At 38.0% G+C, this 27,934-nt stretch overlaps 1 protein-coding gene across 1 annotated transcript; it reads right to left on the reverse strand.

Moving 5' to 3' along the window:
* Positions 1-1,209: 1,209 nt before the first annotated feature.
* LOC133419441 (transforming growth factor beta-1-induced transcript 1 protein-like) lies at positions 1,210-27,299 on the reverse strand. Its single transcript, XM_061708628.1, is given in 12 exon segments — positions 1,210-2,020; positions 5,746-5,894; positions 6,897-6,978; positions 7,448-7,483; positions 7,485-7,622; positions 8,914-9,096; positions 11,608-11,692; positions 15,528-15,609; positions 15,695-15,831; positions 19,001-19,056; positions 19,190-19,338; positions 27,133-27,299. Coding segments are annotated over 12 exon segments (1,377 nt in total). The 5' UTR covers positions 27,146-27,299; the 3' UTR covers positions 1,210-1,753.
* Between the last annotated feature and the right edge of the window lie 635 nt (positions 27,300-27,934).

A 27,934-nucleotide genomic window follows, 5' to 3' on the forward strand; every position in this document is an offset into this window, starting at 1 on the left:
AGGACAGAGTCATATTGATAAGTTCAGAAAACAGTTTTTTATTGTTGTGTTTTGATGTATTTGATGTAAGCCCAGTGGATATTTAAAGCTTACAGAAGGCTGCATTTAACTGCTGCTATTTAATTCCTGCAGTACTTCTGCAGGTGTTTTGTTCATGCACAATTCAACACAAGGTAATTCAAAGTGCTTTACATCAACATTAAAAGCAGCAAGACACATTAAACAGTAAATTACAAATAAAATGAAATAAAATGATAAGAAAAGAGGTTAAATAATAAAAAGCACAAGTTGTTAAAAAGTAAGGGCAGTAGAGTACAGCAGGTAAGTATGATCTTATTTGTCTGATTTAAAGGAGCTGACAGTTGGAGCAGACCTCAGGTCTACAGGAAGTTTGTTCCACCGGTGAGGAGCAGAATAACTGAACGCTGCCTCATCTTGCTTGGTTCTGGTTCTTGGGAACCACAACAAACCAGATCCAGATGAACCTCAGGGGTCTGGGAGCTTCATAGGAACTAACAGATCAACCATGTATTTTGGTCCAAGACCATTCAGGTCTTTGTAGACCAGCAGTAAGATTTTAAACTCTATCCTTTGACTCACTGGAAGCCAGTGTATTGATTTCATGACCGGTGTAATGTGGTCCAGTTTCCTGGTGTTTGTAAGGATTCTGGCGGCAGCGTTCTGGATCAGCTGCAGCTGCCTGATTCATTTTTTATGGCGGCATTTCATTTCATGAATATGCCTGGTCTAAAATTATTATAACTTTCTATTTACCCCAGTTTCCCTCAACCTAGCGATTCACCAACAACAAAAGAAAAAAAGAAAGTCTTTGTCGGTGTGTTTTTCCCTTAGGTAAATATTGTATAGCAACAGATTACACTTTTCCCTTCAGTTCAATCTGATAACTGCATAAATTGCCTTTATATTTCATGTTAAGATTAGTCTTTTTCCTGTTAATGAAGGATCATATTTACAGGAATCCTCATATATATTTTTTAGATATTGTATTCACAAAGTGGCATGTTTAAACAGGCTTAACTGATTTTTATCTCCTCATAAATTCACAAGACCGAGTTTCTGTTTTTCTTTCATATTGCTTGACTTTGCGGCAGGACAAAATCAAGTTTCATACTCTTCCAACTTCTTAAAAGTTTGTCTCACTTACTTCGTCTCATCCAGTCTCACACTGACATTAAACCACAAACAAAATAACAAACTGTATTCAACTTTATTTATCTGGATTTTGTTTTATTACTATTTAGCAAGCAATAGTGAATAAAAATACAAAATATCTGACTTTTAACATATTGTAGATAAACATATATAGCAGTCAGCATGTAATATATAAATGCAAATGCAGTGACATGTATATTTGTGGCAATGTAAAGCAAAATATATTAAAGGGAATTTCCTTTCATAACAGTACATGTTCTTACTTGAAACAATAAATTTGCTGTTTTTTTCTACCTTTGGCAAAAAATCTAATTGTCTATATTCAATTTGAATCAATACATTATGTAAAAAACAATAATTTGCAATAATTTTATGACTGTTTCCTCAATAAAGTTTAATTTCATACAAAATTGGATGATTCTGTCTTCTCTGTTGATAACCAATCTTCTTAAAAACAAAATATAAAGAGACCAGCTCCACCCTCTCTCCTGCAGAAAATGACAAACATTATTGTGAAAGAAGAGTCACGTGGCTTGGGGGACTGGGAGGATAAGGGGGTGGCGATTCTTGTGCTGTGCTCTCAACCAAAGAGTTTGATGAAGCAGGGGTGGCAGTAGGGCTTGTTCTCCTGCTCCTTGAAGCAGCCTTTGCTAAGGGGTTTCAGGCAGAAGTGGCACACAAGGTGGTGGGGGTGGAACTTGGCTCCCATGGCGGTTACGCAGCGGCCCAGGATGGGCTGCTGGCAGGCCTGGCACATGCTGCCGCGGGACTGGTGGTAGTGGGCCTCACACAGCGGCTTGCCCTCGTGTTCAAAGAAGCTGCCATTCACGAACGGACTGTAGCACTCCTGGTGGCGAGAGGAAACAAGAGCATGCAGTGAGATTCAGTCAGCAGAGTGACTCATGATGCTGTCGTCAGTTTTTCTGTGAAAACCTTCCCATGACATAAACCCGGCTGTGACGTCGGCGCCTAGGCATTTTCTTCTTCTTTCAAGTAGTTATGTGAAGTTCCTCATTGTGGCTTCTGCTACAACCACAAACATCTGGTGGTCCCTGAGCAGCTTCACTACAGCCACTGTGCTCTATATAGGGTTGCCACCCGTCCCGTAAAATATGGAATTGTCCTTTATTTGAGAAAAAAATGTTGCGTGCCGTATTGAACTAATACGGGACACGATTTGTACCGTATTTTCATTAACTTTTACACCATATTCTAGTTGAATTATTGAAATAAATTAACTTTTACACCATATTCTAGTTGAATTATTGAAATAAATTAACTTTTACACCATATTCTAGTTGAATTATTGAAATAAATTAACTTTTACACCATATTCTAGTTGAATTATTGAAATAAATTAACCTTTACACCATATTCTAGTTGAATTATTGAAATAAATTAACCTTTACACCATATTCTAGTTGAATTATTGAAATAAATTAACTTTTACACCATATTCTAGTTGAATTATTGAAATAAGTTAACTTTTACACCATATTCTAGTTGAATTATTGAAATAAGTTAACTTTTACACCATATTCTAGTTGAATTATTGAAATAAATTAACATTTACACCATATTCTAGTTGAATTATTGAAATAAATTAACTTTTACACCATATTCTAGTTGAATTATTGAAATAAATTAACCTTAAGGCTATATTACATCTGGGCTGATGTGGACATACGTAGCATAGGAGGATATTTCAGTTGCTAGTATGGTTGGCTGTCTGTACAGTCATGCAAGTTCAATGCTATTAAAGCACTTTAAACTTTAAATCAAAGCATTTAGTTTTTTCATATAAAATAAACACATTTTTATTCAGTTTAGAAGTTTTGGGGCTTTTTTTTGGCTCCTGCGCTGCTGAAATCGGGCGTCCCTTATTTCTATTTCTGAAAGGTGGCAACCCTAGCTCTATAGCAGTGTCTCCCAACCTGGGGTCCGGGCCCCCCCTGGGGGTCGCCAGAGATCTCTGTGGGGGGCACGAAACTTTGTCTGCTTTGAAATTATGCAGTTGTAAAAATGATATTTGCGAATGAGTCATTCATAAGACATTGTTAGGAATAATTTATGAATGTCTTGAATATTTTTTGTGTTTTTTATACACTGGTGACAAACACAGGAAATGATTTCATTCCTTATTATTACATCATTACTCAACATTTAATCTACTCCGACAGGTTGTTAAAGGAAAAATGTTAAAAAATGTTGCTCATATTAAAAGAGACATTTTTCAGAAATATTTTTATGTCCTTTTATGTCCTTTTGTGCGTATTTTATACATTGGTGACATTGGAGAAAAACAAAGTCATATATATACAGAGTAAACCAAAGAGAAATGTATCAAAAATACATTATTAATGTTAATTTTTTCAATTAAAGACTATTTTGGTGCTAGTACGTACGGGTCGGGGGGCCTGGCTGGTCTTAGACACAAGTAGGGAGGGCTCCAAGGAAAAAAGGTTGGGAACCACTGCTCTATAGGATTTTACTATCATTTAAAATACTTTTTGCAAATCTTATCATTTACATGTGATAGCATGTTGTCTTTTCGGTTCATAACATGCATTTTCTTAAAAGAAAGAAAAGAAAAAAGTTGTGCCTTGCGCCCTGTGATGGCCGCACCTGCAGCCCCACAGCTATAAATGGCAGTAACATCAGGCACTGACACTTTGGTTTATTTTGTACACATCTTTATTCATATTATGTTGAAATACACAAGTTCAATTTGTAGCGTGCACATTTGGTGTACTTTGTATATTCAACTTTTGTTTCTTTGTGGTTTATTGGTGCGGCGAGCCGTGGCTGAGGGGATGTCTCCAGGATGCAGCTGCCAGAAATTAAGGCGATTGGGACTGTACCGAGGCCAGCTACATCCTGGGCGGAAATCAGGGGTTGTTAGTGTAAATATTCACTATAATTTAAGTTCATTAGTTTAATTTTGTATTTAGGAATTAAGTTAGAGCAACTGCCATCCTGACTGTTTGTTTAGATTAATTGTGTAGGTTATTTGTTAACAATGTTTAGTGTTTTACCCGTGTGTCAGTGGTTTGATCAGCCAGTATTTAAGTTCCTTGTGTGTGTTAAGTCAGTTTGGTTTTGTTTCAGTATGGCGGCTGTTACCATTTAGTTGCTTTATTTTTTACCTATTTTAAGGGCCCATCTTTTGATTTTGGTAATAAAACCCTCTTTTTCTTTAAAATCTTTGTGTCCTCACATGCCAGAAGAGAGCTGAGACGGCTCCAGCAGACCCACAGTAACCATGAGTAGGAAAAAGCAGCCCTAGATAATGGATGGTACAACCCCTTCAGCTCTGGCAGCTCTCTTTTCAGACCATTTCAGACTTCACTAGCGACATTTGAAATGAGGATGTTGGACAAATTTTATCAGAATAAACATAAAATTGTATTAATTAGCATGATCGGTTGACTTAAGCTAAGCCTGCAGAGCTAAATGCCCCCAGAAGTAGTGTTGCTACATAAAGTGGCTTTGTATTTTGTCATTTTCTTATAAGCCTCACCAATTGTTAATTTTTATTGTATTTCATTCATTTGCTAGTTGTCCAGTTTTATTTTTAAATAACAGTTGTCGCTGAATATTTAATTCAACAATGAGAGTAAGAATTATTACCTGCAAATGTAATAACTTTGCACTAATATCTCTTTTTTTATAGCATTTGCTTTTTCCTGACCTCATTTTTGTGTATTATGGCATAACATCGGTGGAAATTCTGGGTGCACCATGAAACTGAGCACAGAAGAGAAAAAAATAAAAAATAAATAAATAAATAATAATAATAATAATAATAATAATAATAATAATAATAATAATAATAATAATAATAATAATAAAAATAGATATATAAAATATTTTTTTAAATAATGCTTGGGGAAAGTGATTGCAACCCACAAAAACGTGTTTGTGCTCAGAAAGTTCTGTTACACCGCCCGAATTCGAGCACACATACTCCACCATTACGGTCGAACTCGGACTCGAACTCGAACTCTGCATAGAATAAAATAAGTTCCCCTACAGATGAAAGACAATAATTTTTTCTTAAAGAATAAGTAAGAGCCAGAGATGTTGCAGAACATGGCTTTGAAGCTTGTGGGCAGTTTATCTTTAGTCAAGAGTAAATAAGTCAAAAAATTGGAGACAAATTTGTAAGATTCACAAATTAAAAACGATCCCAAACATGAACTGGGAGGCTTTGCTATCAGCACAAGTGACACCGGGGAGTTCAAGCTTTTCTGTGAATTCAAGCCCCCTTATTAATGTTGCAAATTAAGACTAACTCACTTTTATTTCATGTATTTAATTTACACTAAAATAAGATTTGGATTCCCAAAAGTTCCCTTGGGATCAATAAAGTATCCATCTATTTATACCTATTTGTACCTCCACCCTGATGAAAATGCAGACAGACTGCAGTCCCCTGTGACCTTGATCAGGACGAAGCGGTCAGAGAAAGTGACCAGAGAGATTTCCACGTATAGAAACTAAGAACGTAAGACACCCAGTATAATATTTTCTGTACTAAATCAGCCGATTGCTGGTTAATGGCACACTCACCCTACATACGAAGCACTGCGGGTGCCAGAGATAGTTCAGAGCTGAGATGTAGTTTTCCAGGATGGGCTGGCTGCAGCCTTGACAGCGGGAGGCAAACAGACTCAAGAAGCACTGCTGGCAGTACTGCTGGCCCTCGCGGTCATGGAAACCTGCAGGATAAAACGCCACAACTGTATCAGTTCAAAAGCTCATTTGGTACATTTTTTCTGACAGCTGATAAAAATGTTTGACATTTTTAAGCAGGCCTGTGTTGAAAAAATCGATTTCCCAATTCTAAATCGATTCTCATATTAATTCCTAAAAATCGATTCATATGCCTAAAGATCGATTTTTTTTTTGATTTTTTTTTTTTTTCTTGTTTTATTTATTTATGTATTATTATTTTTTTCATCATTACATTACAACTTTTGGTTATTTTTTTGTTTATCCCCAAAAAAGTAATGTTTTGTTGGACACGAGAATAACTGCCATGTTTTTGCTTTTAAATATGTTTAAAGGTATGAAAACATTAAAGTGTTAGGTTATAATTCTATAAATTGTCTATATTTCATTACTTTATATACTGTCTTGGGGTTACAAAAAATGCTAAAAACCAAATGCTCAAAAATTGAAAACCAAAATAGACCGAAAATGGAACAAATAAAAACGGAATGTGGGAAAAAATAAAAGCGATTTCATACGACTCTGTTTGCTGTCCTGGATCTGTTTGGTAATTCTGACCCACATAATGTTTCTGAAAGCAGTTCTATCAGCATTCTGGGAGCTGATTGGTCCTTACAGCATCATTAGCTGCCAATACTTGCCAATATAATACTAGTAGTAATATTTTGGATAACTACAGTCATATAATTCATGCAACAGCTCAAAAAACAGTTTTAATAACACTAACCCAAATCAATATCGGAATCGAATCGAATCGGATCGAATCAAATCTTGATAATCAATTCTGAATCTTAAGAATCGGAATCGAATCGATTCTTGACATTTGAATGGATCCCCAGCCCTATTTTTAAGTGATTCTGGTTTGTTTTCCATGGCCTGAAATCCACAAATAGACGTGTATTAACCTTAAAAATTAAGTTAAGTTTGTAGAAAGCGTTCAGTGTGGTTCTGTGTCGACCCAGGCGGGACATGGCGGTCTTTCACGTTACCTTCCTCTCCGAATGTGCGGCTGCACTTCACGCAGCAGAAGCACTCCGGGTGCCAGTTCTTGTCCAGAGCCGTGACCATTTTCTACACAGCAAGAAGAATAAAACAAGGGTTAAGAGAAATGACTCGAGCCATTCCTGTCAAACTGACATGAGAGAGACATACAGAACTGTCTCAGAAAATTTGAATATTGTGATTTTCTGTAATGCAATTACAAAAACGTCATACATTCTGGATTCATTACAAATCAACTGAAATATTGCAAGCCTTTTATTATTTTAATATTGCTGATCATGGTTTACAGCTTAAGAAAACTCAAATATCCTATCTCAAAAAATTAGAATATTCTGGGAATCTTAATCTTAAACTGTAAACCATAATCAGCAATATTAAAATAATAAAAGTATTGCAATATTTCAGTTGATTTGTAATGAATCCAGAATGTATGACATTTTAGTTTTTTTAATTGCATTACAGAAAATAAAGAACTTTATCACAATATTCTAATTTTCTGAGACAGTCCTGTACAGTATGTCACGTCTGAGTGTCTCACATTTAGTATGGGTTTATTGCAGTGTGCGCAGTGGGGGGGAGAAGAGAGTGAAGTAGTCCGACTCGCAGTAAGGCCGTCCATCCTTCTCAAAGAAGTTGCGACTGCCCAACTCTGCCTCACACTCGGTGCACACGAAGTGTTCGGGGTGCCACACCTTCCCCAGAGCCGTCACCACCTGCACACACACACGAGTAGTCACACTGTTTAAATGAGGCGATGCTTACCGTTGTTATTACTATAAACGTCAGTGTAGTGCCCTCCCAGGGTTGGCAGTAGGAATGGTCGATATTTTACTGTTCACGATATACCGTCAAAAAAATTCCTCACGATAAGAATTTGTCATCTCGCGGTAAAAATTATAAATTCGTATGATGTTTTTGTGTAAAGCTGATTTATGGTTCTGCGTTAAATTCATGCACAACGTACGTGAAGGAAGGAAGGAAGGAAGGAAGGAAGGAAGGAAGGAAGGAAGGAAGGAAGGAAGGAAGGAAGGAAGGAAGGAAGGAAGGAAGGAAGGAAGGAAGGAAGGAAGGAAGGAAGGAAGGAAGGAAAGAAGGAAACAAGGAAAGAAGGAAGGAAGGAAGGAAGGAAGGAAGGAAGGAAGGAAGGAAGGAAAGAAGGAAACAAGGAAAGAAGGAAGGAAGGAAGGAAGGAAGGAAGGAAGGAAGGAAGGAAGGAAGGAAGGAAGGAAGGAAGGAAGGAAAGAATGAAGGAAGGGAGAAAACAAGGAAGGAAGGAAGGAAGGAAGGAAGGAAGGAAGGAAGGAAGGAAACAAGGAAAGAAGGAAGGAAGGAAGGAAGGAAGGAAGGAAGGAAGGAAGGAAGGAAGGAAGGAAGGAAGGAAGGAAAGAATGAAGGAAGGGAGAAAACAAGGAAGGAAGGAAGGAAGGAAGGAAGGAAGGAAGGAAGGAAGGAAGGAAGGAAGGAAGGAAGGAAGGAAGGAAGGAAGGAAAGAATGAAGGAAGGGAGAAAACAAGGAAGGAAGGAAGGAAGGAAGGAAGGAAGGAAGGAAGAAAACAAGGAAAGAATGAAGGAAGGGAGAAAACAAGGAAGGAATGAAGGAAGGAAGGAAGGAAGGGAAAAAATAAGGATGAAAGGAAGGAAAGAAGGAAATGAGCCTGAAAGAAGAAAGAAAGAAAGAAAGAAAGAAAGAAAGAAAGAAAGAAAGAAAGAAAGAAAGAAAAATTCCTGTTGCTGACGTTTTTGTGTAACAAACATGGCGGATCTGAGAGCGACATATATTTATAGTTAAAAAGATGGAGTTGAATTGGTATTTTTTTTATCGTCATTTTTATCGTTATCGGGATAAATGCCAAAAATTATCGTGATACATTTTTTAGTCCATACCGCCCATCCCTAGTTGGCAGAGGGGAGCAATGCCCAGGACTGTTACTTAGGTATGAGCACTGAGCAAAATAATAAAAAAAAAGTGATGCCAAACTCCAGCTGAGTTTATGAACCTCTCACCTGCCCTACAACGGGCTTTTGACAAGCGGAACAGTTGCCCTTGGAGGACGTCTGAACTCCTTGTCGGCTCAGGTCTGACTGGAGGAGCCCCAGCATGCTGTCCAGAGATCCCCCAGACGAGGTCTGAGCCGGGGCCGCCGGCTGCTGCGGCGCTGCCACCACAGGAGTGGTCGCTGGTGCCGGCTGGGAGGAGACAAAGCACAGAGGTGGTCCTTACGTGGTGCGGCTATGTTTGGGTCTCTTCTCCTGAACAGAGGTGTCAAAGTATTCACATTCATTACTCAGGTAGAAGTATAGATACTAGAGTTTAAAAATACTCCTGTAGAAGTATCAACTCAAGTTTTTTAATCAAGTAAAAGTAAAGAAGTACTGGTTTCAAAACTACTTAAAGTATAAAAGTAAAAGTAATGTAAGGGGTAAAAAGCCATTAAGGACAAAAGCCATTGAAAATGAATGCATCTTAGTATAATGCAAATATATTAAAGAACCATATATGTGTACTATTGAGCATTAACATGTGTTTCAGAGAGCAGGAGATATGATGACTAGTTGCCTATAAGTATTGTAATGGTGCAAAAATTCAAACTTCAGAGGCATGTTATCATTTATCCTAACCTTTATTGGAATGTACATCCAAGTTTAGTTGCAGGAATCTGAGGGAACGGATGTAAGAACAAAACTGGACAAGAACATCTGAAACAACCACAACCAAATTCACTCTATCCGGATGGAGCAATTTAACTGGATAGTTTTTTTTTAAAGGGCGAAATGAAATAGAGTAACAAGGCTGTTTTTAAAATGTAAGGAATAAAAAGTACAGATAATTGCGTGAAAATGTAAGGACTAAAAGTAAAAAGTCGTCTGAAAAATAATTACTCCAGTGAAGTATAGATAACCAAAATTTCTACTTAAGTAAGGTAACAAAGTATTTGTACTTCGTTACTTGACACCTCTGCTCCTGAAGACTATGGATGTTTACTCAAAACATGACATGTGACGTAACAGACAAATGTCAGATCTTGGAACAGACAAAAGTATCCAGTGGAATCATTTCATGGCTTTCAAATCTCTTTTCTCATCACTCTTTGCGTTCTTGTTTATAGCCCACAGCTGGACAGTTCACTGGAACCAATCAACCTTATAATGACAGAAGTGCTTCCTCTACTCACACTCAAGCTGCTGCCTCACTGGAAGCAGAGAAACTAGATTAAATAATGTAACTTCATTTGAACCATGTCTTCAAACTGAAACCCTTTTCAAGAATCAAACATATTTCCACCGAGACTAATTGTCATCCGCGGGCTATATCTGGTGACTTAGTTGTACCAGGAGGCATGTGCTGCGGCCCGCTGCACAGTAACAGTACAGACATTATAACGCCGACTGGTTTTCTGCTAGGAGTTAGAGTGAGCCACGTTTTAACAAACTGGTATTTTCTTTTTTTTTGTCATTTACTTTTTATTGGTTTTGTACATAAACAAAAAAATCAAACAATCAACATGAAGACATATAAATCCGAACAAATATCAAGGTGAAAGCAAAAGCGTACATAAGGGGACTGGTAAACACCTCCAGAAAAAGGAAAAAAGTACGTATGTATAAAAATATTCCGATAATACAGTTTGAAATTACCTGAAGTCCGGTCTTGTGGTAGAGACATATGTAATCCACTTTTGCCAATTATCATTAAATTCCTCTTTTTGTGTTCTTAAATTAAAAGTAATTCTTTCCATTACATAGATGCTGTACACAATATCAATCCATTCATCGACACTAGGTGTCTCCCTCTTCAGCCATTTTTTTGTTATTGATTTCTTACAAGCCACCAGTAATATTCTCAATAAATATTTGTCTTTATTCCTCCATTCCAGTTCCTCTATATCCATCAAGTAAAACAAACTAAAGCCAAAAATTCATTCTGTTGAAAACACAGTCTCAAGAATTTGATGTACTTGCAACCAAAATGGGGTTACCACAGGGCAACACCAGAATATGTGGTAGTGATTCGCCTCTTTGCTTCCACAACATCTCCAACAATCTGTCTGAGTAGAATATGATCTCTTCTGATATGGAGTGCAAAAATAGCGGATCACATTTTTCCATGCATATTCTCTCCAGAGTGGAGAATTTGTTGTTTTCCATTGTTGTTTAAAAATTTCCTTCCATTTCTCCTGAGAAAATATGATATTGCTTTCAGTTTAAAAACTGGTATTTTCTAAAAGAACTTTTTCACTGACATTATAGTTCAGCAATTGTGGATTGAGATGAAAAGGTTCACAAGGTGATTCTCCATGTCCCTGCTGTCGTGATGACTGTGATGTCATCATATTTCTGCGATTGTAACAGACAACATCAAGACAACATGCTAGGGATAAATCCCCCCTCATCAAAATAGCTGAAGGGCAAGTAAAAAAAAAATCAAAGGGTGGGTTTAACATGGTACAAAGTTAGACAAAGAAAACTTGCATGAAGCAGCAGTAACTTTCTACAACAAGGATTTGACTTTTAAAAAACGGGAATTACCAAGTGTAATACTAGACAAGAGAAAATATGCCTCACCACTTCCGTCAAACAAAAAAAAAAAGAAATCATTATAAAAGAAATTCCCAGGATATGAAAGAAAAGAACCAGGTCAAAAGTCCAGTCTCACATTCTTCAGAAACTGCCACAACAGTATGAAAGCGTGCAGCTTACTGTGCTCTGGACTCTGAAGTCAGACAGAGACGCCATCAGCTTGTCCAGCTCCAGCGTCGCTGATGTTGCCGACGGCTTTGCAGAGCTACGAAAAACAAGACAAAAACCATAAAAAAAAGATAAAAGATTCCTCTGATCTGGAAAACTGAAATCACACTCTGGAGTTTCTTTGTAAAAGCTGCGAACTACATTCAGCATTCGTCACCAAAGTGAGCCATGTTGCTCGACTTTATTTCTGATTTCTTTTCTTTTACTTTAAAAAAAATCTGTATTAAAGAGGAAAAATTAAGATTTTTCAGTGTGATATATAGTTTATCTATGGCAGGGGTCGGCAACCCAAAACGTTGAAAGAGCCATATTGGACCAAAAACACAAAAAACAAATATGTCTGGAGCCGCAAAAAATGAAGTCTTTTATAAGCCTTAGAATGAAGACAAGACATGCTGCATGTTTCTATATTAGTTAGAACTGGGGGAAGATGTTTTAAAATGTCCACATTAAATGTTGAGAAAAAAGTCTAAATGTCCAGATTAATGTTGAAGTACAATCTTGAAAAAAAGTCGGAATGGAGAGAAAAGTTGATATTTCGAGAAAAAAGTCGAAATGTCAACATTAATGTTGAAGTACAATCTTGAGATAAAAGTCGAAATGTCAAGAAAAAAGTCAAAATGTTTAGGAAAAAAGTCAAAATTTCGAGAAAAATGTCGAGATTAAAAAGGAAAGCAAAACGGAAGATATAAAGGAAAAAGAGAAGAAAAAAGAAAAAAAAGGTAAATAAGAAAAAAGAAATAAAAAGAGAAAAAAAGGAAAAAAAAAGAAGAAAAAAAAAAGAAAACGGAAGAAAAGAGAAAAAAAGGAAAAAGAGAAGAAAAATAAAAAAGGAAAAAAAGAAGAAAAAATAAATAAAAAGAGAAAAAAAGAAAAAATTGAAAAAATAAGGAAAAAAAGGAAAAAAAGAAAAAAAAAGAAGAAAAAAATGGTCAAACATTTTTGAAAAAGCTCCAGGAGCCACTAGGACGGCGCTAAAGAGCCGCATGCGGCTCTGGAGCCGCGGGTTGCTGACCCCTGATCTATGGAGATAACATTACAATGTCCTTTTTTGTTTCACTAATTTTCGTCCAGGGAGGGCATCTGGCCCAATCAAATGAATGGGTTTTTAGAAGAGGAGCTTTGAAGAGACAGGAGATGACGCAGAGCTTTTCACACAGAAGGGGACAAGATGTGTTACAGCAATCTGTAATATGAGAAGATAAAGTGTGCTGAACATTAAAGCTTATGAGTTATATCATTGGAACACAACTCTTGGATGAACATTTTAAGGGAATATACATTTTTGTGTCAATCAAATTGTAAGGCTGGATGCTGACGCCATGAGCCAACTTTTGGAAGAACAGCTACAAACTTGCCAGGAGATCTGTATGTTTTTCTTATATCTTAAAGCCCCATACATTTAATCAATTACACATGAAATCTTAACTTTGGATTAGTAAGGCTTCAGCTGTAGCTTAGGTATAAACAGTACTCGAGTTGTAAAAAAAAATCAGGGGGGATGGTAGATTTTATCATATGGGGACAGATAATTTGTTCTGATTACAAATAATATACTATATTACAAATAATAGCACTGACCAAAACACCTGCAGAAATACTGCAGGAATGACATAGCAGCAGTTAAATGCAGCCTTCTGTAAGCTTTAAATATCCACTGGGCTTACATCAAATACATAAAAATACAACAATAAAGAACAGTTTTCTGAACTTATCAATATGATTCTGTCCTTCACAGGATAAGTAAAATGGTTCACTGCAAAAACTCAAAATCCTAACAAGAATATTTGTCTTATTTCTAGTTAAAATGTCTCATTTTAGTAAGAAAAAATCTCATTTCACTTAAAACAGGACTCATCACTGGTAAAAACAACAATTTTCACCTGTTTCAAGTAGATTTTCACTTAAAATTAGTAGAAAAATCTGCCAGTGGAACAAGATTTTTTTGCTTGTAATGAGAAGATAAATCTTTTCCCACTGGCAGATTTTTCTACTTATTTCAAGTGAAAATTTACTTGAAACAGGTGAAAATTGTCAAATAAGTTATTTTTCTGGTGTTATTTTTCTGGTGATGACTCTAAATGTTGAAATAGCAGTAATACCACATCCACTGATGAAATGACATAAGGGATGGAAAGGGTGGATGATTTGGACCGTTTTTATTTCAGGGGGGGATGCCATCCCCCCTCATCCCCCCTCAACTATGTATAAATGAGTATAAAAAACCACATCAGGCATCAGGGCTAAATTATCAATGATTATAGTTCTGATAGGCTCCAACATTGTCAATTGTGTTATTGGTAATGGAGAATTTATCTCGCTCACGCCCTGTGAGGCTCAACACGCATGCTGCAGCATTCACAGAAAACTAGATGTTGAAAAGCTAAATTATAGTTAACTAGAGTTGACGTATGTGAGTCCTAACCAAGACTGTACCCTCTATGACATCATGGCTGGTGGTTGGTGTAGTCGTCAGCACTGCAGAGATGAGTAACAATGTGTAATAAGAATAAGTAAAGTTTCCATTTTTAGTCACTTATCACGGTCATTTGACTTATGATAGTGTCTACCGGTAAAAAGTATTCTTCACGACAAATCAGAGAGGGGATTCAAAAGGATTTTGTTTTCTATAAATTCCAGTAATATTTCTGTTATTGACAGTTATGCGTCCTATGGCTGGGCGATATGGACCAAAAGTCATATCTCGATATTTTCTAGCTGAATGGCGATACTCGATATATATCGATATTTTTTCTGTGACGTAATTGGGGTTTCCCCCAAAGCATTATAGCATAGCATCTCTGTTAGCTTCATTTTCTTCTGAGGCAAACCCTTAAAAAAACAGTCAGTTTTAATACAAAGCCTCGTGCCAAATGTCACACAGGTACCTTTGTTAACAGAGGTCTGCACAATATCAAAATGTAGAAAACAAATGAAATAAAAATATATATAGAATAAAAATGCTTTTTGAATGAAATAAAACAAATATCCCTTTCCTGCATAACAATTAAATTCAAATACACTGTACAATTAATACAATGTAGACAGTAACAGGCAGACTTTTCCACTGAGGTTGACAGTTGTGCAAATAACAAAACATTTGTGCAAATCTCAAATAAAATATTCAAGTCAATTTGTCACAAAATAAGCTAGATCAAAATAATTTAAAAAAAAATATATATATATTTTTTTTTTAATAATCGATATAAACGATATTGTCTCGTACCATATCGCGTTTGAAAATATATCGATATCTATTAAAATCTCGATATATCGCCCAGCCCTTTTGGAGAGCATATTTCGCCCCTGCCTTAACATCATCATCATTGTCCAGTGTTTTCCTAATGGTGGGCTGATAAACATTAACATTAGTTGATGTAAAAGAGGCCTTTACTCACACAAAAGTTACCCTTGAGTTCTTTTTTTTTTATTGTGAAATTGCATCCCCTTTCGGGGATTTTCAATTAAATTAAAATACACTGTGCAATTAATACAATGTAGACAGTAACAGGCAGACTTTTCCACTGAGGTTGACAGTTGTGCAAATAACAAAACATTTGTGCAAATCTCAAATAAAACATTCAAGTCAATTTGTCACAAAATAAGCTATATCAAAATAATTTAAAAAAAAGAAAAAAAAAAATGTTAATCGATATAAACGATATTGTCTCGTACCATATCGCGTTTGAAAATATATCGATATATATTAAAATCTCGATATATCGCCCAGCCCTATGTCCTACTATAAACATTTGAGCACCTTCATTCAGGCGCGCTTGTTATTTTAATAGATTAGGTTGCAGCATGTGAAATAATAAAATAAGATACCAAAAATAAATAAATCAACACAATATATTGGCCATCATCTTTACCTGGAGGTGGAGGTGGTGGCCTTATCCTTGATCTTGTCCCTCTCATCTTTCTTAGAAGAAGGGAACTGGGACAGGATCTCATCTGATAACAAAAACAGGGTCAGACTGATGGGGAAAAAGAACTACTCAGCCCACACTTAAATACACACACACACACACACACACACCTGTGATGTTAAACTGTGTGGCATTAAGCTCCTGCAGCAGATGGTCCAGTTCACTCAGACCTCCACCCAACAGTGAGGAGGAGGAGAAGGCCGGGGGGGGGTCGGCTGCGCGGGGGGAGCGCGGTTTACACACAGTGCTGTGGGGGAGATGACACAGACAGACAGAGGCCAGTAATTATTAATTTATTTCAACATCCTCCCACCAATGGGCTGGGATTCATCATGGTCTCGGCTGAACTCGTTCAGTAATGAGTCACGAGCAGGACAGTAACGGACGAAGAGGCAAACACTATCAGCAATTCTCTCTCATTTAAAATCCTAAACCTGGATTTACCTAAGTGAAGAGATAACTAACGAACTAACTAACTCTTTACTTAGTAAAGAGATAAAAGCCACCCATTGAAAAAGGACTGTAGTGATTCATTTGTTTCAAAACAACAACACTGTTGAAAGAAAAGATGTTCCCCTGTTTCAGAATGGTCAAATAAGCGGTCTGCAACAAGCTCAGCTACCAAGTAGATTATGAAAACTACTAAAAGTCGGTGGTGGCAGTATTATGAAATGGGAATTTTGCATTTGCTTCAGTTGGTCGGGTCGTTGTTCAGCAACAATATGCTGAACTAAACCAACCCCCCACCACCCTCCCCACCATGTTTTTTTGTCCAATAATAGTTATTTCTTTTCCTGAAGGCAAAGACAGTCCAAGATAGAGACAATGCCAAGATTCATTGGGATCAAATTAAGAAAGAGTTGCTCAGGAACTATGAGACATCCTTTACACTCATGCATTGGTCACCACAGACTCCAGACCTTAACCCCACTGAGGATCTGTGGGCTTTTCTGTAGAAGTCTTTACTCCTATTTTTAACTCAAGATTCTACTGAAAAATCAATGCAACTCTGGAAAGAAATTAATTCTGTGATATTGCACAACCTAATCCAAAAACAATGACACAGTGAATGAATGTATGTCGTAATTAGGGATGGGCGGTATGGACTAAAAAATGTATCACGATCATTTCTGGCATTTATCCCGATAATGATAAAAATGACGATAAAAAAATACCAATTCAACTCCATCTTTGTAACTATAAATCTATCTCTCTCTCAGATCCGCCATGTTTGTTACACAAAAACGTATCAACGGGAATTTATCCTTCCTTCTTTCTTTCTTTCTTTCTTTCTTTCTTTCTTTCTTTCTTTCTTTCTTTCAGGCTCATTTCCTTCCTTCCTTCCTTTTTCCCTTCCTTCCTTTTTCCCTTCCTTCCTTCTTTCCTTGTTTTCTTCCTTCCTTGTTTTCTTCCTTCCTTCCTTCTTTTTTCCCTTCCTTCCTTCTTTCCTTGTTTTCTTCCTTCCTTCCTTCTTTCCTTGTTTTCTTCCTTCCTTCCTTCTTTTTTCCCTTCCTTCTTCCCTTCCTCTTCTCTCCCTTCCTTCCTCCTTTCCTTGTTTTCTCCCTTCCTTCTCCCCTTTCCTTCCTTCCTTCCTTCCTTCCTTCCTTCCTTCCTTCCTTCCTTCCTTCCTTCCTTCCTTCCTTCCTTCCTTCCTTCCTTCTTTTTTCCCTTCCTTCCTTCCTTCTTTCCTCCTGCTCTCTCCTTCCTTCTTCCCTTCCTCTTCTCTCCCTTCCTTCTCCCCTTTCCTTCCTTCCTTCCTTCCTTCCTTCCTTCCTTCCTTCCTTCCTTCCTTCCTTCCTTCCTTCCTTCCTTCCTTCCTTCCGTCCTTCTTTCCTTCCTTCCTTCCTTCCTTCCTTCCTTCCTTCCTTCCTTCCTTCTTTCCTTCTTTCCTTCCTTCCTCCCTCCCTTCCTTCCTTCCTTCCTTCCTTCCTTCCTTCTTTCCTTCCTTCCTTCCTTCCTTCTTTCCTTCTTTCCTTCTTTCCTTCCTTCCTTCCTTCCTTCCTTCCTTCCTTCCTTCCTTCCTTCCTTCCTTCCTTCCTTCCTTCCTTCCTTCCTTCCTTCCTTCCTTCCTTCACGCAGAACCATAAATCCGGCTTTACACAAAAACATCATCAACGGGAATTTATCGTTTTTATCGCGAGATGACAAATTCTTATCGTGAGTAATTTTTTTGACGGTTTATCGTGAACGGTAAAATATCGCCCATTCCTAGTCGTAATCAGCACTAAGTTTGATGCAACATGTCAGTGTAACCATTTTTGTTTTGGCCATTCAGTATATAATCTGTCAAAAAAGCCACATGTTGGCCAAACATTGCTGTGGCAGCTGCGCCTCAAATGTGGACGTCTTGTGCAGTCTCAATCGCTGGCACAAGACATGGGAGGGTGGGGGGGGTAATGCTGTTGGCAACATGACCAAATTCTGAAGGTCACAGCAGAAAGCACCAAGTAGTTTTGCCCTTCAATGAAACTCATCGTTCTCATCTAACCTGGAGAGCGGCCAGTGAGCACATCTGCATTAATCTTGGTTTCTGGAAGGGACTGGCAGCTGTTGGTGGGTTTAGACAAACAGCTAAAGTTCTCTCAGCACATAACCGCCAGCGCCTTGAAACAGGATCTCAATCTCATGCTTGAATCTTCCAATCCGTTAATCGTGCCAGGAGCTAACGGGGGTAAGAGAAACTTACCAGGAACGATGGATGAATCTTTGAATGCAGTCAGAGGAATTAGTACTGACGCCAATGTTTTTACTAAACTCAGTCGAAGACATGATAAACCCCTTGATTTCTTTACACACTGATGGGTAAATGCTTCTTTTTTGAAGTAATCTTGGAGCTAATCAGAGATTATTTAGCAATTATTTAACTTTTTAAAATTTACCTGGAATACAAATAATTACAGGCACAGGAAATACTCATCATCTGTTATACGTACAGGCTTCCATGGATTGCAAGTGAAGTGGTCAGAACTTAAGTTTAACATAATAGACCACAAATTAAGCTCTGATTGATTCAAAGTTCAGTTGCATGTTCTTGTCCATTTCTGTCAGCACATGCAGGGTGGAGCATTATGGGAGTTCAACCAATGCCAAGGCTGCAGAGACATGTTTGCACACAGTCCTCCAACAAACCAACATGGTCCCATCATTAGTTACATGTTGATTGCTAATTTGGCAAAAGGAGAGTTTGAAGAAGAGCAGAAACCGTAGATGAAACATCTACCAATAAAAAGGCTCCCCAATGCCAAACAATCACGCGGCTTTACGACAAAGATGTTCATTACCCAAAATGATTTTGGTCTTTCCTCCAACAGGCGTGAAGCTAAAGAACAAACAAGAGCTCAGGCGCACACACGAGAAGCCTACATGTCTTCCATGACTCATGCAGCTACTTTCAGAATAAAAGAATGAGGATTTACCTGTATAATTTGTCCGGGTTAGAGTTCTGTGTGGACTTCATCGCCGCAGAAACAGTCTGACAGATAAATCAGATGCACAAACTATGAAAAACGGTTTGTTTGACGGCAAAGTTTAAACTTTTCCTCTAAATTAAAAGTCATCGAAAAACTGAGTGCATTAAGAAACAGAAACATGACAAGTGGCACCACCTGCTGTGGTGTGTAGGCAGGGGGGGGTGGCCGGGTCTGGGCCGAGTCCTGGTTGGCAGCTTCAGCTTTTTCTGGAGGCTCCGAGGTGAGCAAGACGGGACACCGAGGTAGAGGAGAGCCGGTGCTCTCCAAATCAGCAAGGAGGGCGTCTGGAAAAAAAGACGTGCAAGTGAGAAAGACACGTGGTTTGATTAACAACCAAATTAAGTGATGAGAAATAAAGAAATAATAATAATTTAACACCCAGCAAAGAAACTCTACGTTTACAGTCATCCCTTACAGTAGGGCTGTTCGATTTTGCCCAAAAATAAAATCTCGATTTTTTTCTCTCAAAATCCGATTTTCGATTACGATTATTTTGTGAATTGACAAAAGGCAAAGAAATTATTTCAAATATGCTGTTTTTTTATTGAACATTTGCCCCATTGGACTTTAAGTGCAAACTTTGCTCTTATTAAACCAAAAATGAATGAATAAAGTGCAAAACTCTAAAATAAGTTGAAAAAAAGTTTTAAAAAATATAATAAAATATAAAGTTTTATCTCTGAAAAGAAAAATCAGCAAATCAGCACTTGCAAACGTACAGTAAGTTATATTTCCAATTAAATAAAACAAGACATTTTCTAATTAAACTAAACTGGGTCTTTGCATGCTAAATAATAATGCAACCCATGAAGGAGGTAGAGGTGTGTAATGTCAGTCATTACATTTGCTATTCACATTTGCAAGTTTTTTGCAAGGAACACGAGCCGGTCTACGGCATCTGGCTTGAGGGATGCCCGGTGGCATGTTACAACGCCCCTCCTACACTAAAGAGCCTCTCCGATGGGGCACTTGTCGCAGGTATTGAGAGGTATTTCCATCAAACATTACTATGGTATCAATCATTAAAATGTGTGCAGACAAGGTAAAAAAAAAAAAAAAAAGTGAAAAATAGATTTTACGATTTTCACGTTTTAACATCGTTCTAATTACATAATCGCGATTACGATTTAAAATCGATTAATCGAACAGCCCTACCTTACAGTGTTCATAGATAAAAGTGAATCCTGCAATGCTGCACCATTAATGACACACAAAATCTATCAAGTCAGATGAAAGCAAAAGCAAGTACATAACCGGGAGAAAAGACGTCACACAAGCATGCACAGATATTTACGTACCAAACACAACAATACGAGGACTGAGAGGGTAGTTAGGTGGCTCAGGCACTCCTAGGGAAAGACAGACAGCCTGTGTGACCAAGCAGCAGCAGCAAGTCAGCCCACACACTGCACTATCCGTGGAGGAGAACGAGCATCCTCAGACATAAATTAGCCGCGAGACAAGACAGCCAAAACAGCCATAACCCCGGGCCAATCCGTTTTCATAGCAGGGTTATTAAAACAGACATTCATTTCTGCATTCATATCCAAGACATGAACGTTTATAGAGGAAGCAGAGGAGGAAGAGTGTTTGGCAGCTGATAACTAAACCTACTCCGTCTGTCGGCCACCCCCACACTGCCTTTCCCACACTTATGCTGAAGTGGAAGCTGTCTGGAAGCTAAACTTGCTCAAGCGATAGTCTCTGGCATCATTTTGTGCTGACCAGCGTTGGTATGTTTATAGAGGACATAACATGAGTCATTACATACTCCAAGTTGTAGCAGAGGCTGCTGTTTTATATGGATTTTCTTATTTTGAGCAAGGAAACATTAACCTTCTTAATATCACGTCTTGAACCGACACCACTTCATTATTGTTATTTCAAGTCTTTTGATTCTTGTTGAGGTGAATCTAACATGAGGATAAGATCCCCATCAGTCGCCAAATCAGTTTGTTTGACCCAATTTCAAAGTGGATGCAATTTCACAATAAAAAAAAAAGAACTCAAGGGTAACTTTTGTGTGAGTGAAGGCGTCTTTTACATCAACTAATGTTAATGTTTATCAGCCCACCATTAGGAAAACACTGGACAATGATGATGATGTTAAGGCAGGGGTGAAATATGCTCTCCAATAGGGCTGGGCGATATATCGAGATTTTAATATATATCGATATATTTTCAAACACGATATGGTACGAGACAATATCGATTATCAAAAAAAATATATTATGTTGATTTATTTATTTTTGGTATCTTATTTTATTATTTCACATGCTGCAACCTAATCTATTAAAATAACAAGCGCGCCTGAATGAAGGTGCTCAAATGTTTATAGTAGGACGTAGGGCTGGGCGATATATCGAGATTTTAATATATATCGATATATTTTCGAACGTGATATGGTACGAGACAATATCGTTTATATCGATTTTTTTTTAAACTTTTTATTTTTTATTTATTTTTTTTATGATTTTGATATAGCTTATTTTGTGACAAATTGACTTGAATGTTTTATTTGAGATTTTGCACAAATGTTTTGTTATTTGCACAACTGTCAACCTCAGAGGAAAAGTCTGCCTGTTACTGTCTACATTGTATTAATTGCACAGTGTATTTTTAATTGTATTTTAATTTTATTTTAATTGTAATTTAATTGTTATGCAGGAAAGGGATATGTTTTATTTTATTCAAGAAGCATTTTTATTCTATATATGCAGGCAGTTTATTTTTATTTCATTTGTTTTATACATTTTGATGTTGTGCAGACCTCTGTTAATAAATGTACCTGTGTGACATTTGGCACGAGGCTTTGTATTAAAACTGACTGTTTTTTTAAGGGTTTGCCTCAGAAAAAATGAAGCTAACAGAGATGCTATGCTAAAAATGCTTTGGGGGAAACCCCAATTATGTCACAGAAAAAATATCGATATATATCGAGTATCGCCATTCAGCTAGAAAATATCGAGATATGACTTTTGGTCCATATCGCCCAGCCCTACTCTCCATTAAAAAAAACATCACAACTTATTTGGTTGGTGCTTTATGGGAGAATGCTTTATTGATGGTTAAGACATAACAGAACTAAAATATGTAGCTGTATGTTTGGAGAAAGGAACATTTATTTCCAGCATAGGAACCTTGTCCCATCATTTAAACAGGTTAGTTTGGGCTTGTTTTGTTGCATCGGAGCTTTCGATGATTGACCGAACAATCATTCCTGTAATAAACAGGAAAATGCCAAAGCAACAAGTCATGACACTCAGTATGTCTGTAAATTGTGAGAAAGCAACTCATGCAGGACAACAACTATCAGCACAAAGAGGAATGTTAACTTTTTGGACTAGCCAACCCACAGTGCTGAACCTAATCCAACAGTAACATCGTGGAATCATCTCAAGCAACCACTCAAGTGACCACTTCATGTTAGCAAATTTACTAAAATCCCAGAGCAGCAGCTGCTCTATGTTGAGAAATTGGATAAAATTGTTTCAAGAAAGACATGCAAGATGTGCGAGACCTATCTCAACAGTTCCCAGAAACCTGAAGTTACAAATCTTATTGGACAAAGGAGTTATACCAGATACTAAAAGCAAAGGTTCATAAAGATGTTCATGCAGGGAGATGTAACCTTTGAGTCCTTATTTCAATATTACAACTAGAGCTGGGTATCGATTCAAATGTCAAGAATCGATTCCGATTCTTAAGATTCAGAATCGATTATCACCATTTGATTCAATCCGATCTGATTCGATTTGATATTGATTTTGGTTAGTGTTGCCTGGATTATATGACTGTAAAATAACTATTGAAATAATAATTTCACAATAATTATTGTGAAATAACTAAGAAATAAATAGCTCAAATAGGCATTTCAATATCCATTTAAAGTGCAAAAAAAGAAAGAAATCGCAACAGCTCAAGCAGTAAACAAATTATTTTAGCTTGTCTGATTTATTCTGTCACCAGACACACAGCTTGCCATGAAGCACCCGGCATTTTTCCAGGTATTTCATGACAAACTGTGTCCGATAACAGAGAAACCAAACAAGCTATAGTAAATGTAGATAATATGAACTTCATTGAACTAATATAACATTTAGAAATTTAAGCTGAAATGTCCAGCATTTTCTCTAAAGAAAAGTTCATTTAGTTCAGGATAGGGCTGTTCGATTAATCGATTTTAAATCGTAATCGCGATTATCTAATTAGAACGATGTTAAAATGTGAAAATCGTAAAATCGATTTAAAAAAAAAAAATATATATATATTTTTTTTTTTTTTTTTTTAACCTTGTCTGCACACATATTAATGATTGATACCAGTTTAGTTTAATTAGAAAATGTCTTGTTTTATTTAATTGGAAAAATAACTTACTGTATGTTTGCAAGTGCTGATTTGCTGATTTTTTTTTCAGAGATAAAACTTTTTTTTTAAACTTTTTTTAAACTTATTTTACAGAGTTTTGCACTTTATTCATTAATTTTTGGTTTAATAAGAGCAAAGTTTGCACTTAAAGCCCAATGGGGCAAATGTTCAATAAAAAAACAGCATATTTGAAATCCTTTCTTTGCCTTTTGTCAATTCACAAAATAATCGTAATTGTAATCGAAAATCGGATTTTGAGAGAAAAAAAATCGAGATTTTATTTTTGGGCAAAATCGAACAGCCCTAGTTCAGGAGTTTTCAAAACTACTGGGACTACTGGGATTAAAGTTCACCAGGCAAAAATGTAATGATGAAAAAAATTTAAAATAAAAAAAATGTATAAAAAAATAAATAAATAAATCGATCTTTAGACATACAAATCGATTTTTAGGAATCAATATGAGAATCGATTTAGAATCAGAAAATCGATTTTTTCAACACAGGCCTAATTACAACGCTTCACTCTCTGGACTAATATAGACATTTACTGTTCTGTCATGAAACTTTGTTCTGTCATACATAATTTCAAATAAATGAGCGTGACATGAAGAAACGCCTTCCAAATCTGCAGTTAATATGCTTTGGACAGTTTTTCATAGAAAGGATGAATATCTATATCAGAAATCAGGGGAGAAAAGAATCTAATTGTGAGTCAGAGATCCTATCAGGGTTCATCATTCATCTGTTCTGAACAGTTCATTTTGTTCTGCTTTGTGATTTCTCTCAATGTGGACCAGTACTTGGAAAGCTTTGCACAAAGTAATCTTAGTGGTCACATGAGCTTCATTGTCGGATGTAAAGGGAGATGTTACAGTCTTCTTTTTTTTGGAACACATAAACAGCTTCTTCTCTTGCTGGTGTGCATTCCTCAGCTCATCCTCAATTTTGAAAACAGCTGTTGAGATATTTGGACTTGCTCCATCTCAATGAGCTACCGAATGGACCCCCGCTTCTTCTGCCCCTGGATCCCTCTGTGAAAGTACAACTGTGAATGTTTGCAGCACCTCTGACCACTTATGGCATTCTTGTTGCTGTTATGTGGCTCATTTCTGCACTGCAGCCATCTCTGTCCCAGATGATTCACACTTCTGGTACGACCATGTGTTGAGAATATCGTCCATAAACTACTTGCACCCCCCTCCTCCTGCCTGCCTGCTGTGTCTCTCAGTCTCTTAAACACACACACACACACACAAACACACACACATAGTCTAACAGACAGCACATATAAGGAGCTGAATGTCTCGCAATGGGAATTATGACCATATTTAGAGTTGCTTGCCGACTTGTTTGTCTTGGCCAAAGGCCTCTCTAACAAGTGGTCTCGCTCACCGAAAAGCCTCACCAGATCCGACACATAAACGTACAACTCTGGCCGAACAACAGCATAAAAACCCGAGTCTCAAACATGGCCACGGCCCGACGAAACAGTCAGCCCGTCACCTAAGTAATTCACTGCATGAGATCTAATCCAGATGTGCCCAGATGTGCTTGGCTAACGTCTCGCCATTCCTACTCGTATACTGCTCGAGAGGGATGAATGCTTGATTTCTGGGAGGTGGAGGTCACGAGAAAACAAAAAGAAAAGAGAGAAAGAAAAGTCGCTGAGAACGAACTAGGCAGCTGAGGCAAAGCCCTCTTCTATTTTCCTTGAACTCTGCGGCTTTTTCAAATAGCAGCGTTGCTTTGGGCTATTTCGGGGCCTTTCTGACACGGCTCTGAAACACACAGTTGGCTTCTCTTTTGAAAAGGGGGGGCGGAAAAGCAACAATCTGAAGAGGAAAGAAAAATGCTATCTGATGATATCTGGACACAGCCCCCCTTTCATCTTTACAATGGGACACACTTTGTTAAACATTATGTGACTTTTCTCTCCATCCCCAACTTGCCAATGGTAACGGATGAAGAGGCTTGTTGTAGATCCATGTAAATCTAATTTACCAAGAATTTCTCAAACTTGCTTGAAAAACTGAGTGGCGTTCAGGTAAATACTGAGCAATGTCTCGGGTGTATGCCTGTGTACATTAGGGATGGGCGGTATGGACTAAAAAATGTATCACGATAATTTCTGGCATTTATCCCGATAACGATAAAAATGACGATAAAAAAAATACCAATTCAACTCCACCTTTTCAACTATGAATCTATCTCGCTCTCAGATCCGCCATGTTTGTTACACAAAAACGTCATCAACGGGAATTTATCTTTGTTTCTTTCTTCTCATTTCCTTCCTTTTTCCCTTCCTTCTTTCCTCCTGCTCTCTCCTGCTCTCTCCTTCCTTCCTTCCTTCCTTCCTTCCTTCCTTCCTTCCTTCCTTCCTTCCTTCCTTCCTTCCTTCCTTCCTTCCTTCCTTCCTTCCTTCCTTCCTTCCTTCCTTCCTTCTTTTTTCCCTTCCTTCCTTCTTTCCTCCTGCTCTCTCCTGCTCTCTCCTTCCTTCCTTCCTTCCTTCCTTCCTTCCTTCCTTCCTTCCTTCCTTCCTTCCTTCCTTCCTTCCTTCCTTCCTTCCTTCCTTCCTTCTTTTTTCCCTTCCTTCCTTCTTTCCTCCTGCTCTCTCCTGCTCTCTCCTTCCTTCCTTCCTTCCTTCCTTCCTTCCTTCCTTCCTTCCTTCCTTCCTTCCTTCCTTCTTTTTTCCCTTCCTTCCTTCCTTCCTTCCTTCCTTCCTTCCTTCCTTCCTTCCTTCCTTCTTTTTTCCCTTCCTTCCTTCTTTCCTCCTGCTCTCTCCTGCTCTCTCCTTCCTTCCTTCCTTCCTTCCTTCCTTCCTTCCTTCCTTCCTTCCTTCCTTCCTTCCTTCCTTCCTTCCTTCCTTCCTTCCTTCCTTCTTTTTTCCCTTCCTTCCTTCCTTCCTTCCTTCCTTCCTTCCTTCCTTCCTTCCTTCTTTTTTCCCTTCCTTCCTTCCTTCCTCCTACTCTCTCATTCCTTCTTCCCTTCCTTCCTTCCTTCCTTCCTTCCTTCCTTCCTTCCTTCCTTCCTTCCTTCCTTCCTTCCTTCTTTTTTCCCTTCCTTGCTTCTTTTTTCCCTTCCTTCCTTCCTTCTTTTTTCCCTTCCTTCCTTCCTTCCTTCCTTCCTTCCTTCCTTCCTTCCTTCCTTCCTTCCTTCCTTCCTTCCTTCCTTCCTTCCTTCCTTCCTTCCTTCACGTACATTGTGCGTGGATTTAACGCAGAACCTTAAATCAGCTTTACACAAAAACATCATCAACGGGAATTTATCGTTTTTACGGCGAGATGGCAAATTCTTACCGTGAGGATTTTTTTTGACGGTATATCGTGAACGGTAAAATATCGCCCATTCCTAGTACATGTGTGGCCTTTGTGGAAGTAAAAACACACTTTTGAAGATTACATTTTCACATTCAATTCATAAAATAACCTAGGATCACTTCACGTGTGTGAATGAGAATGTGCAGGATTGAGGAGTTTCCAGTTTCCACTGCCTCTCTTTGTCTTAAAAGAGGGATCAAGCTGCCTTTATTGTTAAACCTCATATGTTGCTGTGAGAAAGAAACTGTGCTGTGACTGCCAGAGTCAACAGAGACCTTATTTCCTCTGTTAGGGCAACACCAGCCCTTCCCACAGATCCCTCCAAGATATCATCAACATGTAGTTACAAAGGCTGGGACAGACAGACAGAGAGAGGGGAGTTTCATTACTTACCCAAATCCTCCATGATATGATCTCAGCTGACTCTTTTCCTCTTTGTGACAGCACACGGACAGCATTAATGAGATGACCGTGTATCAAAGCCGGGGGAAGCGTCTCTATTGTGTGCGTCGGTACTGAATAAGTTGTTGGAGACCGCTATCCGAGGAAGAGGAGGAGGAGGAGGAGAGGGAGGAGAGGGAGGAGAGGGAGGCTGTCCCGTTTCTTTTTTCCGACTCTCTTCCTGTGTGTAAAGGCTGATTTGTGGTTCTGCGTTACACCGACGCAGAGCCTACGCCGTAGGGTACGCGGCGACGCGTACCCTACGGCGTAGGCTACGTGCGTCGATTTAATGCCTACCAGGACCTCGACCGGGAGAAGGCGTAGTTAAATAAATGTGGTTGCAAACCCGCAGTGCCCCGACACAAGACGTCATCCTGGACATTCCCGCGCCATATTTGGCAGAGAAAAATGAGGGTTTTCGGGGCTCTGCGACCTTGTAAAGTTATCCAGGCGTCTGTGACGCGTTTACCGGGGTCTCCTTCAAACCTTATCCGAGGAGAGAGTACGTTTTCCAGGGGTGTCAAACATACGGCCCGCGGGCCGTAACCGGTGTTCTATGGAGCCAAATCAAGGCCAAAAGTTTTGCTAATTTGAAAATAAAATTTGAACCTTTTTTACAGATTAATTTTTTTTTTTTCGGTATCAGATCTTTTTTTCAGTTTCAGAACTTTTTATTTCAGTTTCAAATCTTTTTTTCAGTTTCAGATCTTTTTTTTTTCAGTTTCAAATCTTTTTTTTTTCAGTTTCAATTTTT

This window comes from Cololabis saira, chromosome 19 (genome assembly GCF_033807715.1).
Source record: "Cololabis saira isolate AMF1-May2022 chromosome 19, fColSai1.1, whole genome shotgun sequence".
In the NCBI taxonomy this organism is placed as follows: Eukaryota; Metazoa; Chordata; class Actinopteri; order Beloniformes; family Belonidae; genus Cololabis; species Cololabis saira.